The sequence below is a fragment of the Haliotis rubra genome, unplaced genomic scaffold, assembly GCF_003918875.1.
Source record: "Haliotis rubra isolate DU_JTF1 unplaced genomic scaffold, ASM391887v1 Scf1023, whole genome shotgun sequence".
Taxonomy (NCBI): Eukaryota; Metazoa; Mollusca; class Gastropoda; order Lepetellida; family Haliotidae; genus Haliotis; species Haliotis rubra.
In genome coordinates this window covers 256,930-277,101 of record NW_025764919.1, presented here as the reverse complement: position 1 = coordinate 277,101, position 20,172 = coordinate 256,930, and the positions used below count along the sequence as shown (strand labels likewise).

Below are 20,172 nucleotides of genomic sequence, written 5' to 3'. Positions count from 1 at the left end.
GAGTTGTCCAAATGTATCTATACTGTGCATGTTGAGTTGTCCAAATGTATCTATACTGTGCATGTCCAAATGTATCTATACTGTGGTCCAAATGTGTCTATCTATACTGTGCATGTTGTTGTCCAAATGTCTAAATGTATCTATATGTGCATGTTGAGTTGTCCAAATGTATCTATACTGGGCATGTTGAGTTGTCCAAATGTATCTATACTGGGCATGTTGATGTTGTCCAAAATGTATCTATACTGTGCATGTTGAGTGTATCTATACTGTCATAAATGTATCTATACTGCGCATATTGAGTTTTTCAAATGTATCTATACTGGACATGTGTGACCGTCCAAATGTATCTATACTGGGCATGTTCGGTCGTCCAAATGTATCTTTACTGGGCATGTGTGGTGGCCCTAATGTATCTATACTGTGCATGGTCGTCTAAATGTATCTATAATATGTTGATTCTCAAGTTGAAACTAACGTTAACAAGAAATCATTCCGGTAAAGAATAATGTGCATGGTTGCCCAAATGTATCTATACTGTGCATGGTCGCCCAAATGTATCTATACTTCATTAAGTTTACAAATTAATACAAACCGCTACAGAGGGTTGGAGTGACAGTACTTAAATCGAAACTGTCAGTGGTGTTTCCCGATACAAATCACCGCAAATGGTTTGAGTGGCAGTACAAATTCAACAGTTTATTGTGATAGGGAGAAGGCTCATTAGTACCAATCCTTAAACCAAGGCCTGAAAATTGAAAGTGACATGACATATGAAGGAAGCAGGTTGCTGGTGCTGTGAGCTAGACGATGCTGTGTTCGGGTATGTCCCTCGACATAGCCCTGTGTTGTTGTTCCAGTGATCTCCCGACATAACGGCAGTCTAATACTCTGTGTCTAGGATACACACGCCCTTCACCAGTCGCTTCAATTCCTCTTGAGGCACTCACCATCATTTGAATGTATTCTTCATTTTGACGTGACAGATTGCTACAGGCGTTTATGTAAAATAATGAGAAGATCAAGTCTGAATGCATGGCAGGTATGTGGTCCTCCACAATAGGGCCAGCATTGTTATCATGTATACCCTTAGCAAGTGAGTTGAGTACGTTCATCCTAAGTGAAAGTAGTGAAACGTCAATGTGATAAATATACATTGGTCTGACATTAGCGTGATTGATACAAAGTAGAAAAGCTTCCTCAGGCTGAAAGAATAACACGTTCAAAACGGATGATCTGTCCAGTCGACAAACATTATCCTGTAAAGTCGACAAAGATTATCAGTTCATTACTACTAACTAACCATCAGCTTACACGGGACCAACAGCCAGATAGTACACCGTTGAAATAAAAAATATAAATACATTAGGAAATACACATGCTATGACCGGATTTGCGTACGTTTCCCGATTTCCTATTTTGGGGCGCATTTTTCATATGAAACTGCATCTTTGTCAAATATACTCATCTTATAGTGCTGTATACAAAGGCCCCTTTTTCAGGTATGCAATGACCGGATTTGCAGACGGATTTGCACGCATGAATTAAAAAGTGATACGTCAGGAAATGCTTGATCATCGAGTATTTTACAATACGTTCCTTTCAACTGTAAGAGTTGATGAAAATTCCGAATCTCATCTACGTTTACTAAGGAAGAACATAAAACTATTTCATTTCCTTTTCACATTCATTCACATTGGGGTTGGATAGTTGTTGTTAGGTTATACAAGATATTATTATTCTCCTCCGGTTTGTATGGGTTTTTTTAACCAATGACAGCATTACAATATGTGAGATGTTTGTCATTCGTGTATTATTCGTGTAAAGTTCTTGAATACATGATTACTGCAACAAAACATCTCTAGAAATATTTGTGTTCGCAACCTGCTTAGAAACACATTAGTAGTGGGTATTTAACCGTGGTGTTCTCCTTTTCGGTCATTCAACTCGGAGTTAAAAGAGTTATGCTTGTTTTCAAATGTATGGTCTGTGTATTTTAAGCTAATACGCAGCTTATCTGGAGGTATTGAGACGTATCAATGTATTTACACCCTTCACCTGTTTCCACTACCCCCATAGATAATTGAAGAATACAATGCTACGAGCATGAGATCGCACAAGCACATCGCACATACAGTGTACACGAACACATATGCGTTATAGTAAAGCATTATGTTAGCCTTTGCAAATTCCATAGAATATAACACATATTCAATATACTGATAAACTTCAAATGCGATTCTATTATTGCACATGTTTTTTGTGAAATAGCCATGGTAACGGGTTTAAAACATTCTGCCCTCCACGTTGCAAAACACATAAAGACAAGTTACCATAAAAAACTGGAATTTATGGTAGAAGTAAAATGGGCACTTCATTCGCTAGCCTCAAAACAATCGATATATACTGTTTAAATAGCTTTCATGTTAATGAGCCTCCAAGAAACAACAATCAACACAGACATAAACCACACACCATGAACAGCCTGCAGAGAGTGCAAGTTAAATATTCAAACAGTTTGAAATGTGAAATAGAGGTATGATCTTCAACAAGCAATGAGCATAACCGGGGCATGTTTCGACCCATAATTACAGGGTCCTGTCTAACGCTTAGTCTCTGAACCTGGGTAGTTTTGATAGAAAAATATAATTCCATTTAAACTGAAAATGCGCCCCTTTGAACTCGATGCCCCAGTCGGTGGTTCTGAATCAGAGTGAATTGAGACCTTCATTTTGGACCTTTGCATTGCAGAAACGGTCGGGCGGAAGGGAAAATACTGAGGTTCTGGCGACTGGCTACTGGCACGTCTAAGTCACCAGCGGGGAAGAGCGAATGTGGCTCTCATTCAAGGAGGGAAGCGCATTTTAAAAGCCTAATCTCCAAATAATATTAGTATTCGAATTTAATTTGAAAATAAAAAAAATAAAATAAAACCGGGGAAAAACATAATTCCTGCTAGGTGTATGCTATCAATTAAAAACAATACGAGTCTGATGTCAGACACGCCTCTGGGAAAAAGTGAAGAGATCTTTTAACATGGTGTTACATTAGTAAATTTCTTTAATATTGTTGATGTGTTCTCAGTGTGTGTATCATAGATGCAACTATATACATATAACAGACGTTTATGTGATTCTATCATCAAGCGGGATCAGGACCGTAAACACCAAACACATTTGTCGGAGTGCATATTAAGGAGACATTATGATAAGGCAGCATTATTATATGGTGAGCACCAAAACAACGGAGAGTGGAACCAACATGTCCCTGCAGCTCAGTGTCTTTATCAGTTATAGCGTTGATCATTGGTCAGTGGTGTGGGTTTCTTCAGTAAACTTGGATCTGGTCAAGCAGAAGCTTTGGTGGGTGGTGGGTTGTGTGTGACCTTTGACCTAATTATTCTGAATAATCCTTGTAAATTTGACAGGTATATTTAAGAAAAGACAATTAATATTCTTCCTTAAATACGAGTGACTCTACATACAAATAGCATGCATAAATCAATACATGGTTCGTTGTGTTATAATTTTTAAGAGAATAATTACACACTTTTTAATAGAACAAAATGATTACATTGTCTAAACGAAAGATATTTCGACAAAATGTACATGATTATTTTTACAGTGTATCATTGTGCATCTTAAACGCTTTCAGTCCAGACAATTTCGAACACATTTAGGGTTCAAACAATTTTTAGGCATCAAAACGCTTTTAAATTATCGAACACAGATTAAACACATTTTTAAAAGTATTTACGGAGTATATATCTTCTAGGGAGATTATGCGCCCAATTCTAATATAAAGACAGAGATGATGTTATATTACTAAATTCAGATGCTTAGGTACAAAACAGATTAACTGTAAATAATGGTACAGTAGATTTTTGTAGTGAGGGATTAAGCACGACCCCATGTATTTGGTACTAATATAGATGATCCAGCCTTTAACGAAACACCATCCGGCAACATTACAGATTCATGTGTACAGAAGCTACAGTAATCTGTTAGGTACTGGTATATGGTTCTAAACCATTCTGTTGATCTTGAACATTATAACTGTAAATAACCCTGAATCACGACATGTAGTTTACCTGGTGGGGCGCGTCCAGGGCAAGTAAGCCTTGAGTTTGTTCTGATATCGATAGAAATCTTTAATGTTACCCTAGAAAGTGATCATTCCGACATCAACTGACAAATGTTCTCAACACAACCCTACTAGCACAGAGTGGAATACATACAGCAAATTGGAATTTCTTACCAGGCACAATGCGTGAAAAAAATACTTCAAAGCATTTGATGATTCCGAATTGGAATACATACTAGGCGCTTCTTTAATTTTTCTGATACTTTTGATCATGAAACTTGAACGCAAATCAATTTCTTTGTGTTCTTACTTTGAATAGAAAACAAACGACGAACCTGATCATTTGCCAAAGAACATCGTAAATAGTTTGAACAGGGGTTTGATTGTGTGAAAAAGTTGTTAGCTTACTGGAAAAAAAGAAATTTAACAGTAACTGCAAAAAATACAGTAATTAAAACTCTCTTAGTCTATCAAAACGTGTACAGATTATTTCACTTTTGCTCAATCGACCGAAGACGTTTCATGATAAACTAAGCAAGATATTACTGAAATGTATTTTGAATGTTAAACTGAATAAGACAGAATTTATTTGCTAAAGAATTATCTGGATAAACTTAAATATTTTATTGAACCTCTAAAGCTCCCCAATTTGCAAAGATAATGTTTTAAAAATGGCTATCATTAGTCCCGCCTTGTTTCCATTCATGGAAATCTTCAACAAGGGAGCAAGTATTGATCATGTCTGATCATTGACAAGGTTAATGATCCGTTATGGAAAGAATTACTTCAGATTTCGGGAAGATGTTACAGAATGGAACAAATCAGCAAGCAGTTGAGGATATTTGATCAGAACCGCTCTGGTTAAACCCCTGGTCTTATGATCCTGCCTGTATCCAAGAAAGTTGGTACAGGAAAGGAATACATTATATATAGGATATATGCGATGCACAATACATCATTCCTCTGGATAGTCTTCAAATTAACTTTAAAGCATGTATAACACGAACGTGATAGCTTTATACTATAACAGAGTGTAAAATGATATTCCCAATAATTGGAAAAGAATTAACTGACTCATTACAAGCGACTAATTCAATTCTCTCTGGGCCTACAGCTGCACTATATGCAACCTCATAAAGGCTGCACACCTTTCTATGGAAATCTTTATTCTCCCCATCATAATCCAAACATTGGTAACAAAGTTAAGCTCCTTCAGACCGGTTCTATTCGTCTCTAGACACGTTGCAAGCTGCAGCGGTATGCACACATCACTACAACATTCAGGATGATATTTCTCTTGTCAGTTGACCTAGTTATATAAGTTATTTCCCGTATGAAGAGTTCACTGTCACAGGCGAGGACAAGAAGAGTCGGTTAAACCCAATAGTTTTCACAGCTCGTAAAGAGCTGATGAGCTTAAGAGTGGATTTATTTTAAGAAAACATAATTGACACATCTCCAATCTTAGGTAATACTGCTGAAGGGATGGTCTGAGAGCTGGCTGATACACTAACCTGCCCCGGTGCACCGTATACACCTAGCCCAGCGGGGTGAACGTGACAATGGAGATCCCCACCTGCTGGAGAATAAGTCGCTTACGTCATCAGTTACGGCGTAAATACAGAATAGATCGAGTTGTAACCCACTCAAATACAACACTTATGTTAAAACATGCGGAAATAATCTGAACTCTAATAATGCAAAACCTGTACAGGTGTAAATCGTTGAGGAGCACGATCTCCATGTCCCCTGCTTAGCGCGGCCAGCAAGTATCGCGACCTGACGACATGAATGGCTGTCGGATTTAGCAGTGAATGAAAGGTCGTATTCATGCTTCAGAAAAAACCAATGATTACATTAATCTTATATAGTGTTTCAGAGCAGAAACCAGTTTCAAACTTCAAACAATAAGCTAGTGATGTAATTAGTTGAGCATTTCGGGTATGTTGTTGTCTTTGATGATCATGGAATCCTGCTGTTGTCATTGGTGATTGCATGTCTCATGGAATCCTGCTGTTGTCATTGGTGATTGCATGTCTCATGGAATCCTGCTGTTGTCATGGATGATCGCATGTCTCATGGAATCCTGCTGTTGTCATTGATGATCGCATGTCTCATGGAATCCTGCTGTTGTCATTGGTGATCGCATGTCTAATGGAATCCTGCTGTTGTCATTGATGATCGATGATCCCATGTCTCATGGAATCCTGCTGTTGTCATTGGTGATCGTATGTCCTCATGGAATCCTGCTGTTGACATTGATGATCGTATGTCTCATGGAATCGTCCTGTTGTTGACATTGATGATCGCATGTCTCCTATGGAATCCTGCTGTTGTCATTGATGATCGCATGTCTCATGGAATCCTGCTGTTTGTCATTGGTGATGATCGCATGTCTCATGGAATCCTGCTGTTGTCATTGATGATCGCATGTCTCATGGAATCCTGCTGTTGTCATTGGTGATCGCATGTCTCATGGAATCCTGCTGTTGTCATTGATGATCGCATGTCTCATGGAATCCTGCTGTTGACATTGATGATCGCATGTCTCATGGAATCCTGCTGTTGTCATTGATGATCGCATGTCTCATGGAATCCTGCTGTTGACATTGATGATCGCATGTCTAATGGAATCCTGCTGTTGAAATTGATGATCGCATGTCTCATGCTGTTGTCATTGATGATCGCCTGTCTCATGTGATCCCATGTCCTGCTCATGGAATTGATGATGATCGCATGTCTCATGGAATCCTGCTGTTGACATTGATGATCCCATGTCTCATGGAATCCTGCTGTTGTCATTGATGATCGCATGTCTCATGGAATCTGCTGGAACCCTGCCTCATGGAATCTGTTGTCATTGATGATCGCATGTCTCATGGAATCCTGCTGTTGACATTGATGATCGCATGTCTCATGGAATCCTGCTGTTGTCATTGATGATCGCATGTCTCATGGAATCCTGCTGTTGTCATTGATGATCGCATGTCTCATGGAATCCTGCTGTTGTCATTGATGATCGCATGTCTCATGGAATCCTGCTGTTGACATTGATGATCGCATGTCTCATGGAATCCTGCTGTTGACATTGATGATCGCATGTCTCAGGGAATCCTGCTGTTGTCATTGATGATCGCATGTCTCAGGGAACCCTACTGGTGTCATTGATGATCGAATGTCTTATGGAACCCCGCTGTTGACATTGATGATCGCATGTCTCAGGGAACCCTGCTGTTGTCATTGGTGATCGTATGTCTCATGGAATCCTGCTGTTGACATTGATGATCCCATGTCTCATGGAATCCTGCTGTTGTCATTGATGATCGCATGTCTCATGGAATCCTGCTGTTGTCATTGATGATCGCATGTCTCATGGAATCCTGCTGTTGTCATTGGTGATCGCATGTCTCATGGAACCCTGCTGTTGACATTGATGATCGCATGTCTCATGGAATCCTGCTGTTGTCATTGATGATCGCATGTCTCATGGAATCCTGCTGTTGTCATTGGTGATCGCATGTCTCATGGAACCCCGCTGTTGACATTGATGATCGCATGTCTCATGGAATCCTGCTGTTGACATTGATGATCGCATGTCTAATGGAATCCTGCTGTTGTCATTGATGATCGCATGTCTCATGGAATCCTGCTGTTGAAATTGATGATCGCATGTCTCATGAAATCCTGCTGTTGTCATTGATGATCGCCTGATGTTGATATTGATGATTGCATGTCTCATGGAATCCTGTTGTTGACATTGATGATCGCATGTCTCATGGAACCCTGCTGTTGTCATTGGTGATCGCATGTCTCATGGAACCCTGCTGTTGACATTGATGATCGCATGTCTCATGGAATCCTGCTGTTGACATTGGTGATCGCATGTCTCATGGAACCCTGCTGTTGTCATTGGTGATCGCATGTCTCATGGAATCCTGCTGTTGTCATTGGTGATCGCATGTCTCATGGAACCCTGCTGTTGTCATTGGTAATCGTATGTCTCATGGAGCCCTGCTGTTGTCATTGGTGATCGCATGTCTCATGGAGCCCTACTGTTGTCATTGGTAATCGTATGTCTCATGGAGCCCTGCTGTTGACATTGTATACGGGGTGACAGTGCACTGTACAGTACACAGTACTGTCACCGGACTATCTACAAACATCCAGTACAGTCGGTGGTAGATTGACCTAAATACTCATCCGAATCTCCAGAGAAGTACCTGTCGCCTCCGTGGCACTGTGGATAGAGCGTCTGTCTGGAGACCGGAATGGCGGGCTTCAGTATCATAACAACAGACGTTAACGAATGGTACTTCTTGTTACACCGCCTGGCGCTCCGCTTTAAGGGACTAGAACATGGACTGGTCGACACATGGACCGTTTACTGTGTGGCATACTCGCTGTGTTAACTAGACAGTAGTCCACATCATCAACAGCGATCAGATGACTCACAATCAGATTGTGGAATCGAATCTCGGACTCAAACCAGAATCTGTACTTTATAGGAAAGTGTAATACCAAGTAAACCATATGAAAAACGAGTAGTAAGTTTGTAAATGCCTAGAATTATGGCTCTTTGTAGACAACTGGTTTTGCCTCAGGCAACAACATTCTTCTCAAGTCAAAGTCTGTCAATACCAAATGACATTGATGAGACTCTGGAGATTCGAGAAGCAGCACCAGTAGCAGACCCAGCTCCACAGAAACGGCAATACGATCTACTGATGAAGAAGAATAATTCTACCCAGACAGCATAAGATAATGATATATAATAGAACAGTATAAAACTACATAAAATGTTTGATTCGCTGTTCCCACGTCGTTTTGTCGTCACGGCCGACTCGTCAAACATTCACGCCAGTGGTATCTGCTGTAGGGGTATGCACAATGAACAATGGGGCAGATCCCAGATCGCATCGTTGTTTCAAAACAGCTTTAAAATTAGGTTAATGTATGCCGTATTTGAAGAAGGAGGGCTGATACTGTTTGCACGCATGACTGCCCATCTACAGTTTGGATCCATCTAAGAAAGCAGTGCCTATCCATTTCATCTGTTTATCCGAATGTTTTACTGAAGTGGGTCACATTTAAAAAACACACCAAAACACACCAAGACACACACACACCAAAACACACACACACACACACACACACACACACACACACACACACACACACACACACACACACACACACACCGCCACCCCACCCCGGAGACAGGTCACAGCAAAACTTCCTGCTCGGGTTATATGTGTAATGTACACTGCTTGTCTAGGTTAGGCTGACCCACACACTAACAATAAAACACTTCTCGTAAAACATTACGTAATGATTTGTTGGAGAGGACCGTATTGTCTGAAATATATGTCTGTATACATGTATATTATATACATTGTTTATGTACACAGAGCCAATATAAAGCGCCAGTTATATAAACATTGTGATGAAACTGTGAGTCTGCCATACAAAACACAATTATAGCTTCAGTACAAACAACCGTAATCTACGTTCAAATCTTTGAAGGGCTTTCAGAAGTGGAATGCATAAGAAAAGCATGATTTATGGATGTCAACTTCTTTATTGTGAATAACCCGACGTTTCGGGGTGTTTGCTTGCCCCTTTATCAGGTGAATGGTAGAGAGTATATGGGGAATATATATACATTGTAGCACTACAAAGAAAACATTTGTAATACAAACATGAGACCAGTGATACACTAAAACAACATGGTAATAGATGTGATAAGATATAGAATACAAACCCCAGGAGGCCAGTGATACAGTGATACAGTACAAACATGAGGACGGAACGCCAATGGATATGCAATCTATAAGTAATGTACGTTTATAACGTAGCTGTTTAATCCCGGCCTCGTCCTGCATGTTTCAGTTGAAATGTGTATTACGAAGTACGTTTATGACGAACTTAAATTAGTGGTGCCTTCGAGTTGGTTATACCCGTAATGTACAAAAGTTCCGTTACGCAAGCGATTAGCTTTGAGACTGGACATAGCCATTCCAACTGAACTTTGTATGCGTCATAACATAGTCATTAAATACTTTAAGTGTTAAGTGACTGTTACACATCGCTAGATATCGGTGACATTGTACGAGATGTATTGTGTTTTCAAAGTGTTTTGCACTTCGAGATAGGCAACACAGTAGTGCATATAAAACATGTTGTTTGTAGTTTGGGTGTTGGATACACATTACTTATAGGCGACCGCCACACAAACATAACCGGTGACACACAAAGCCGAATGTCACAACAGTGTTATGGAAATGAAATACTAACTGCACAAACAGGCAAATAAGTCATATGTTAACATAGACAGTGGAACGTGAGGGAGCGCCATTGTTTCGTGACAAAACTTTCTGGTCTGGGAACGCGATATTTTTCTGTGACACAACAGGAGCTCCCATTGTGACGTCATGAGCATGCATGAGTGGGTGGACAATGGCGCTTTACAAATATCCACTATTATTATTATTATTATTATTATTATTGTGATCAACGGCGTCGTGTTATTTGAATCTGATTAGCTCTCGTTAATCCGACAATTACGTTTGCAGAGAAATATGTCGGATTACCGAGAATGTCGGATTAATGTATTTGTGTGAAAATATCAATGTTTACTAAATGTCATGATAGCCATACTGTTGCATGCATATCAGAAATTGTAGATCTGGTTATCGTCTGAATCTGATACCAAGTACATGTATCATAATGAAACAACGACGTCAATGCCCTGGGCAATCTGAATCTGATACCAAATACATGTATCACAATGAAACACGACGTCATTGCCCTGGACAATATGAGTCTGATACCAAATACATGTATCATAATGAAACAACGACGTCAATGCCCTGGGCAATCTGAATCTGATACCAAATACATGTATCACAATGAAACACGACGTCATTGCCCTGGGCAATGGAGGATGTCCTGTCATCCAAATACGATTAATGGCTCCCATGACTAATTATAACTATATTTTCACATATCATTCTCCATAGTGATTAGAATGTGTCATGGAAGAGTTAGCGCACCCGTCTGATAATTGCAACCAACTGCATGAAATGATGGTACTACAGGGAGCGTTGATATGTGATGTGTGGCCAAGACTTTCCCAACTTAGCAATGCCTCTAAAGGCGCGCTTGAAGCTTGAGCAGTATAATGGAAGATATGCCCTCGGTATTCCAGACCCGTGAAGATCCGGGTTAGAATTGGTCTTCAGCAACCCATGCTTGTCGTATATATTCGACTAACGGGATCGGGTGGTCAGGCTCGCTTACTTGGTTGACACATGTCATCGTATCCTAATTGTGCAGATCGATGCGCATGCTGTTGATCACTGGATTATCTGGTCCAGACTTGACTATTTACAGACCGCCGCCATAAAGCTGCAATACTGCTGAGCGCGGCGTTAAACAACCAACCAAACAGTCAATCTGTATTCCAAATAATCTTTCCATTCTACATCATCGAATGCTTGGATTTTACCGGCTACCATTTTCTACTTTTTAGTCTATTCTTTCTCGATAAAGGGGTGAAACTGAACTGAATATCTTGTAACTTGTGTGAGCCGACAGTATCGCCTGACCTGGTACTAGTGGCTTGTGAACCGACAGTATCGCCTGACCTGGTACTAGTGGCTTGTGAACCGACAGTATCTCCTGACCTGGTACTAGTGGCTTGTGAACCGACAGTATCGCCTGACCTGGTACTAGTGGCTTGTGAACCGACAGTATCGTCTGACCTGGTACTAGTGGCTTGTGAACCGACAGTATCGCCTGACCTGGTACTAGTGGCTTGTGAACCGACAGTATCGCCTGACCTGGTACTAGTGGCTTGTGAACCGACAGTATCGCCTGACCTGGTACTAGTGGCTTGTGAACCGACAGTATCGCCTGACCTGGTACTAGTGGCTTGTGAACCGACAGTATCGCCTGACCTGGTACTAGTGGCAGGTAACCGACAGTATCGCCTGACCTGGTACTGACCTGGTACTAGTGGCTTGTGAACCGACAGTATCGCCTGACCTGGTACTAGTGGCTTGTGAACCGACAGTATCGCCTGACCTGGTACTAGTGGCTTGTGAACCGACAGTATCGCCTGACCTGGTACTAGTGGCGTGTGAGCCGACAGTATCGCCTGACCTGGTACTAGTGGCTTGTGAACCGACAGTATCGCCTGACCTGGTACTAGTGGCTTGTGAACCGACAGTATCGCCTGACCTGGTACTAGTGGCTTCGTGAGCTGGTACTAGACAGTATCGCCTGACCTGGTACTAGTGGCTTGTGAGCCGACAGTATCGCCTGACCTGGTACTAGTGGCTTGTGAACCGACAGTATCGCCTGACCTGGTACTAGTGGCTTGTGAGCCGACAGTATCGCCTGACCTGGTACTAGTGGCTTGTGAGCCGACAGTATCGCCTGACCTGGTACTAGTGGCTTGTGAACCGACAGTATCGCCTGACCTGGTACTAGTGGCTTGTGAGCCGACAATATCGCCTGACCTGGTACTAGTGGCTTGTGGAATTAAGTAACGGTAATTGAAAATATTAGTTGATCCCAGAACATGCATGACTACCTTCAATATGTACTGATTGTAGAGCAACACTTATATTCGCCGTTGTAAGAGAAAACATCCTTTGTTTGTATTCCTATAATCAATAGACCATCAGACTGTGTTGACTGATACGGCCAGTCAGGGAGGTGGTTGTTCTACGAAGTCTGTCTTGTTGACCGGGGAACAGGTATGACCACAGTGGAGTTCCAGTAATTGGACATTCTGACGGTCGCTATTGATGTGACGGTAATGGCCAACTGGAACCCTGGTATCATTAATCATAAGCCTAATAGGTTATACAATAGAGCCTATTACCAGGAATTGAACGCCACTGAATCCAGATGGCGAATGGAGGCCCCAGGCTCTAAGACATCTTGCGTAATAACCATAACTGCCCGGTTACGTAATAGTAGCATCTGAATAATGGCACGTAGAGCATCCGATTTGAGGTCTAACAGAGACAGTGTACCATAGAGACGGAATCATTTGACGTGGAACTGATTAAACAGAATGCTGGCATCTTGAGTCTGTCGTAAATGGGTCAATTCATTCCTTGTAGTAGATCCAGTATTACTGATTACATTGGGCCAATACATTAGCCATGCATCGTAACTATGCATTGAATATTCAAGTCCATACGTCTTGCTAAGGACAATGACTTGGTTACCGCTTCAGGAAGAGAGGCGAGCAGCCCGCTCCACACTGGAATGGTTGGCGGTACAGCAACTGGAATATTGATTATGGTAATAGGGCCATGCCATGGGATAAACCATTGACAACGGCGAAGTGGCAAGAGGCGGGAGAGACGTGTAGGAATTGCAGTCGTCTTGACAGCCGGGTAGCCGGGTGGCTAGTTAACCCCAAACAGTAAGTCGGTATCAGAAGGAGGGTGTTCCTTTCACCTGCCTAGACCCAAGACTTACCAGGAGGAGGGTCAGAGGGTCTCGGGGAGATATCCAGCCTTGTATCTCCAGGATGTAAATAGATGGTGCGCCACAGCCGCCGGAAATAGTCTTGAAGACCTACGTGACACCCATTTTTCGTCATGCACCTGCAGTACGAGCTCCTTGTGCCCCTCATTGTCCTCGTTCTACAGATAGGCCGACAGGTGGCTGCCGATTTACAAGGTAAGTGCCTGGAGGAGAGGGTCGATATTTGTGTTCAGTAATGAGGATTTTGGCTACTCGTTAAAGTCAGTGGATAAATTCTTACGTTTTCCTCTTGGTGAGACCTATTTCATGACTGTGTTCACGACACGTTGGCAGATGATAATGATGATGATGATGATGATGATGATGATGATGGTACTAGCACTATGCACTCAATGACTTATGGACTTGTACATTAGTTGTCTTTAGGGAAATAGTTCTGTTTGATGTGTTGTTTGATGTGTTGTCACTCCACAGAGTGAAATATCGCATGCGCAGATGTTCCAGTTCAGTTCCAGAATTGAAATCATTAATTTAATGTGATCGCACTCGAGTTGGAAGAGCGTAATTAGAATGTTTAAGGTCGTCAATGTCTCTTCTTATTTGCATGAATGCGTGAAGATTCACGTGTATATCGACCTGGCGCATATGTTTCTGATGTAAAAATTGATATACACTTACGTTACGTATACACGCACACACATTTCTGTGTGCGCGTGTGTGTATGTGTGTGTTTGTACATGTATGTAAAATATATGTATGCATATGTCTGCGGGTACATATCTATAACTATTAATAGACGTGATTATGTATGTCTGTCTGTCTGTCCGTCCGTCCGTCCGTCCTTCCGTCTGTCTGTGTTTATGGCTTTGGCACACTTAAATCACACACAGGGTATAATCGCTGAAGTGTGACCGTGTGTTGGAGATTATACCTACATATAACACGCCGTTACTTGTACCACGTTCTCGTGCGAAATTCTGTTTAGATGACATATAATAATGACATATTGCATTAGATGTCATAATCCATTTATATGTCATATATCAATTATACTCATGCCAATAATGGTTGTCACCCCCTCCCCACCCCAACCCCCACACACCTCAGACCCCACCCCACACCCTCCAATTAAAAAAAATGAAGGGGCTGACAACCATTATTGGCATGAGAATATTTATTCTGCTAGATATCGGGTATATAACGACGGATATTGTAACACAGTCATGCCATGTGACACACACTGTAACATCGGTGCTGAATAGGGATCTATTGTTTGTGACATATCCAATGCCTGTAGGTATAGATGCAGCAGTAACAGCTAACATAACCATCACATATTGTGCCTTGTAACTGATGATGTCAGCCGATGGCGTGCATGTGTCTGTACATCAAGGTGTTCTGTACAGCATACATATATACAGGTATCGTGTTTGCTCACACGGGAAGGAGCTGACTAGTGTCAGTTTATACGTTGTGTACACAACACGTATTTGTTTCCGTGGCGCTGTTGTGCGAGGCAATTGTCAGATCAATATTTATAACTGGAGATGACGCTTTAAGACGCACGTGTGTCTTAGCCTGGATGGGGATCGATCTTCAGCACACAGAGTGTATCGGTTCTTGTCAGGATGCGTGTCGACTCCTCGTTCATCCTGAGGACTGTGCGGCCTTGTGTTGACAGGTCATCATGACCTACACAGCAAATATTGGACAGCACACGTCAGCTGTTTCCACGGGCGCAGACAGATAACCAGGATGTTGTACAACAGGGCAGAATTGTAAAAAGGTGCATACCTAACAATCAGTGTACCTAGTTGACTCTTTAATTCAACGTGTATAGTGTGTAAACTGTACGTGAACACACTGTTGGGCAACAGTACCCATGTTCCGCCTTCACCGACCATGAGATGGCTGATGTATGCCATGTAGCAGATGTTCGATGCCCACTGTATAGACCGATGGTTTATATGATCCACGTCGAACTGCATGTCTGGCATCTGGATACGACCAGAATATAATGATTTGGACAAAGTTTATTAAAACATCTAATTCTTCATTTTCATCAAAGGTACATGTTAAAAAGTTGCAATCTGGTGTCATAGAGCTGAGGTATATATTTGGCTACGGACTGACAATTGTTGTGGAGATATAACTATTGATATATCTGACTGAAGGTTGTGGCGATATAACTATTGATATATCTGACTATGACGTAAGTCACAGATGTGTGTGACCTATCATTCAGTTGTGACTTGAGACACAGATTCGTGAAACGTGCCATTCGAGTAACCGGCGTCTGTGGCAAGGACAAAGACTAATATTTCCACATTTCCCCAGGCTACGAAACCGTGGAGGTGGCAGTGAGAAAGCCCTTGTTTTGCTACGACTGCTACGAGATGGAAAAGAACTGCCAGACTCTGGCCAATCTGACCGCCATCAAGGTGACCAAGTGCAGGGACTACGAACGATTTTGTAAGGTGAGTGCTCGTTTATACAGAAACCTGGACTGATGACGTGGTTCTGTAAGGTGAGTGCTCCTATATACAGCAACCTGGACTGATGACGTGGTTCTGTAAGGTGAGTGCTCCTATATACAGCAACCTGGACTGATGACGTGGTTCTGTAAGGTGAGTGCTCCTATATACAGCAACCTGGACTGATGACGTGGTTCTGTAAGATGAGTGCTCCTATATACAGCAACCTGGACTGATGACGTGGTTCTGTAAGGTGAGTGCTCCTATATACAGCAACCTGGACTGATGACGTGGTTCTGTAAGGTGAGTGCTCCTATATACAGCAACCTGGACTGATGACGTGGTTCTGTAAGGTGAGTGCTCCTATATACAGCAACCTGGACTGATGACGTGGTTCTGTAAGGTGAGTGCTCCTATATACAGCAACCTGGACTGATGACGTGGTTCTGTAAGGTGAGTGCTCCTATATACAGCAACCTACTGATGACGTGGTTCTGTAAGGTGAGTGCTCGTATATACAGCAACCTGGACTGATGACGTGGTTCTGTAAGGTGAGTGCTCCTATATACAGCAACCTGGACTGATGACGTGGTTCTGTAAGGTGAGTGCTCGTATATACAGCAACCTGGACTGATGACGTGGTTCTGTAAGGTGAGTGCTCCTATATACAGCAACCTGGACTGATGACGTGGTTCTGTAAGGTGAGTGCTCCTATATACAGCAACCTGGACTGATGACGTGGTTCTGTAAGGTGAGTGCTCCTATATACAGCAACCTGGACTGATGACGTGGTTCTGTAAGGTGAGTGCTCCTATATACAGCAACCTGGACTGATGACGTGGTTCTGTAAGGTGAGTGCTCCTATATACAGCAACCTGGACTGATGACGTGGTTCTGTAAGGTGAGTGCTCCTATATACAGCAACCTGGACTGATGACGTGGTTCTGTAAGGTGAGTGCTCGTATATACAGCAACCTGGACTGATGACGTGGTTCTGTAAGGTGAGTGCTCCTATATACAGCAACCTGGACTGATGACGTGGTTCTGTAAGGTGAGTGCTCCTATATACAGCAACCTGGACTGATGACGTGGTTCTGTAAGGTGAGTGCTCCTATATACAGCAACCTGGACTGATGACGTGGTTCTGTAAGGTGAGTGCTCCTATATACAGCAACCTGGACTGATGACGTGGTTCTGTAAGGTGAGTGCTCCTATATACAGCAACTTTGACTGATGACGTGGTTCTGTAAGGTGAGTGCTCCTATATACAGCAACCTGGACTGATGACGTGGTTCTGTAAGGTGGGTGCTCCTATATACAGCAACCTGGACTGATGACGTGGTTCTGTAAGGTGAGTGCTCGTATATACAGCAACCTGGACTGATGACGTGGTTCTGTAAGGTGAGTGCTCCTATATACAGCAACCTGGACTGATGACGTGGTTCTGTAAGATGAGTGCTCCTATATACAGCAACCTGGACTGATGACGTGGTTCTGTAAGGTGGGTGCTCCTATATACAGCAACCTGGACTGATGACGTGGTTCTGTAAGGTGGGTGCTCCTATATACAGCAACCTGGACTGATGACGTGGTTCTGTAAGGTGAGTGCTCCTATATACAGCAACCTGGACTGATGACGTGGTTCTGTAAGGTGGGTGCTCCTATATACAGCAACCTGGACTGATGACGTGGTTCTGTAAGGTGAGTGCTCCTATATACAGCAACCTTGACTGATGACGTGGTTCTGTAAGGTGAGTGCTCCTATATACAGCAACCTTGACTGATGACGTGGTTCTGTAAGGTGGGTGCTCGTATATACAGCAACCTGGACTGATGACGTGGTTCTGTAAGGTGAGTGCTCCTACATACAGCAACCTGGAATGATGACGTGGTTCTGTAAGATGAGTGCTCCTATATACAGCAACCTGGACTGATGACGTGGTTCTGTAAGGTGAGTGCTCGTATATACAGCAACCTTGATTGATGAGTAGGTTCTGTAAGGTGGGTGCTCCTATATACAGAAACCTGGACTGATGACGTGGTTCTGTAAGATGGGTGCTCGTATATACAGCAACCTGGACTGATGACGTGGTTCTGTAAGGTGAGTGCTCGTATATACAGCAGCCTGGACTGATGACGTGGTTCTGTAAGGTGAGTGCTCCTATATACAGCAACTTTGACTGATGACGTGGTTCTGTAAGGTGAGTGCTCGTATATACAGCAACCTGGACTGATGACGTGGTTCTGTAAGGTGAGTGCTCCTATATACAGCAACCTGGACTGATGACGTGGTTCTGTAAGGTGAGTGCTCCTATATACAGCAACCTGGACTGACGAGGTGGTTCTGTAAGGTGAGTGCTCCTATATACAGCAACTTGGACTGATGACGTGGTTCTGTAAGGTGAGTGCTCCTATATACAGCAACCTGGACTGACGAGGTGGTTCTGCAAGATGAGTGCTCGTATATACAGCAACCTTGACTGATGACGTGGTCGGTTATATTTGGAATGTGTACATCTTCGGATTCTTACTGATTTATCAAAATGATAGAAACTAGGCATTTACTTGTAGTCAGATCTAAAAATCATCAACATATTACTGTATTCACATCATTCACCTAGTCGACATTGTGTTGTTTTGTTGATGTCAAATATTTGCCACTATATTCGTAATTTGCTGTCGGTGAATGATCTCCGCTTCAGATATGGTCTGATGTTGTTGGTGTGTGACTCCGCTTTGAACAGTGTTTCGGCATTGTCAGGTCGGAAGTGTGGGAGAAAAAAGTATATATGTTTCCGACCAACCAGCGTGAATGTGTGTATCAAACAGCGGATGTACTCCCAGGCTCCTCCGTACCCCTGTCGATATGTTTCAGGTTCGCCGTATCAACAACCGTAAGTCTCAGACAGTGTTCGAGCGCACCTGCAGTCCTGACTGCACACCCGGATGTACCACCATGTTGTTCCGGACTCGGTGCGTCTCCTGCTGCACAACAGACAAGTGTAACAGCGACAACACAGCACAACGCCATTACGTCACGTGGCACGGGACACTCACAGCTGCGTTAATTGTTTTAATGACAACTGTCATGTGATCTGGCTGTAGATAGACTGGATCTGACTGTTTCTGAAAATCTAATGGGATTGTTATTTTCGTTAAATATTTGTTTCCTTGAACAAAATCATGCATATACCAAAAATCTGAAATTGTTGAAAAACATTTCATTGTGATCAAACCGTATATTTACAATCATAATACGCTTCAGAATAGGAACAAAAAAAACAGGTCCAGTCTGATATACAGACACACGAAACAAACACACACACACACACACACAAAACAACACACACACACACACATTATATATCATACCCACTAGAGTTGCAAGGAAATACGGTTTGGGTTGTAGAGGTCCTATAAAAACTGTTTGTTTTGAAGGTGGTGTGCCTTTTCAGTATTTTGTGAGCTGCACGTGACTGAACATTCACATTGAGAGCCTCTCTTTAAGTGTGTTATTTTATTGCACGACTGCCGACAAGGGGTTGTGATGCAGGTAGTGAATGTATGTGTCTTGTTTCAGGCACCTGCACAGCATCCATGAAATACACTGTCGTGTCATATCATATACACTTTCAGCAACATTCGATATACAGTATCACCGACATGGAACAAATTATATACATTGTCACATATTATAAACACTTCATCTCAACATGAACACACATCAGTATGTGAGACACCTTACAGGAGCTATCTACAGGCAAAACGAGTTTACCTCCCTTGAATTCTACACATAGCCAGCCATGCCATATATACTACCACATGACCCCCTTCCACAAATCGATTGAAGCACGACGATGGTCGTAAGTCTATGTTAAAGCATTGGAGTCACGATCACCGTAGCGCTGAAATAGGTTTATGGAACGGGGCCCAGTCCTTGTTATCTCATAGACATCATAGCATCAGCATTATATCACCCTATTGATATTTCCAGTTGATTGTATTTAGTTGTAAAAGTATAATAATTATAATAATAATAATAATATATATACCTTTAAATCCTAACTATAAACTGCACAGCTGAAATCCGGGTGTGTTGGGTCTAGAT

The 20,172-nt window shown here is 42.3% G+C and overlaps 1 protein-coding gene across 2 annotated transcripts; it reads left to right on the top strand.

The window, feature by feature from the left end:
- Positions 1 to 217: 217 nt before the first annotated feature.
- LOC124271231 lies at positions 218 to 19,337 on the top strand. Of its 2 annotated transcripts, XM_046706312.1 has the most exons (4): positions 218 to 227; positions 13,464 to 13,785; positions 15,928 to 16,067; positions 18,940 to 19,337. In XM_046706312.1, the coding sequence occupies exons 2-4, from the start codon at positions 13,704 to 13,706 to the stop codon at positions 19,156 to 19,158; spliced, it is 441 nt and encodes a 146-aa protein (XP_046562268.1). In that variant the 5' UTR covers positions 218 to 227; positions 13,464 to 13,703; the 3' UTR covers positions 19,159 to 19,337. The 2 variants fall into 2 exon arrangements, with proteins under 2 accessions (XP_046562268.1, XP_046562276.1); XM_046706320.1 differs by lacking the exons at positions 218 to 227; positions 13,464 to 13,785 and adding an exon at positions 14,926 to 15,011.
- The last annotated feature ends 835 nt before the right edge of the window (positions 19,338 to 20,172 follow it).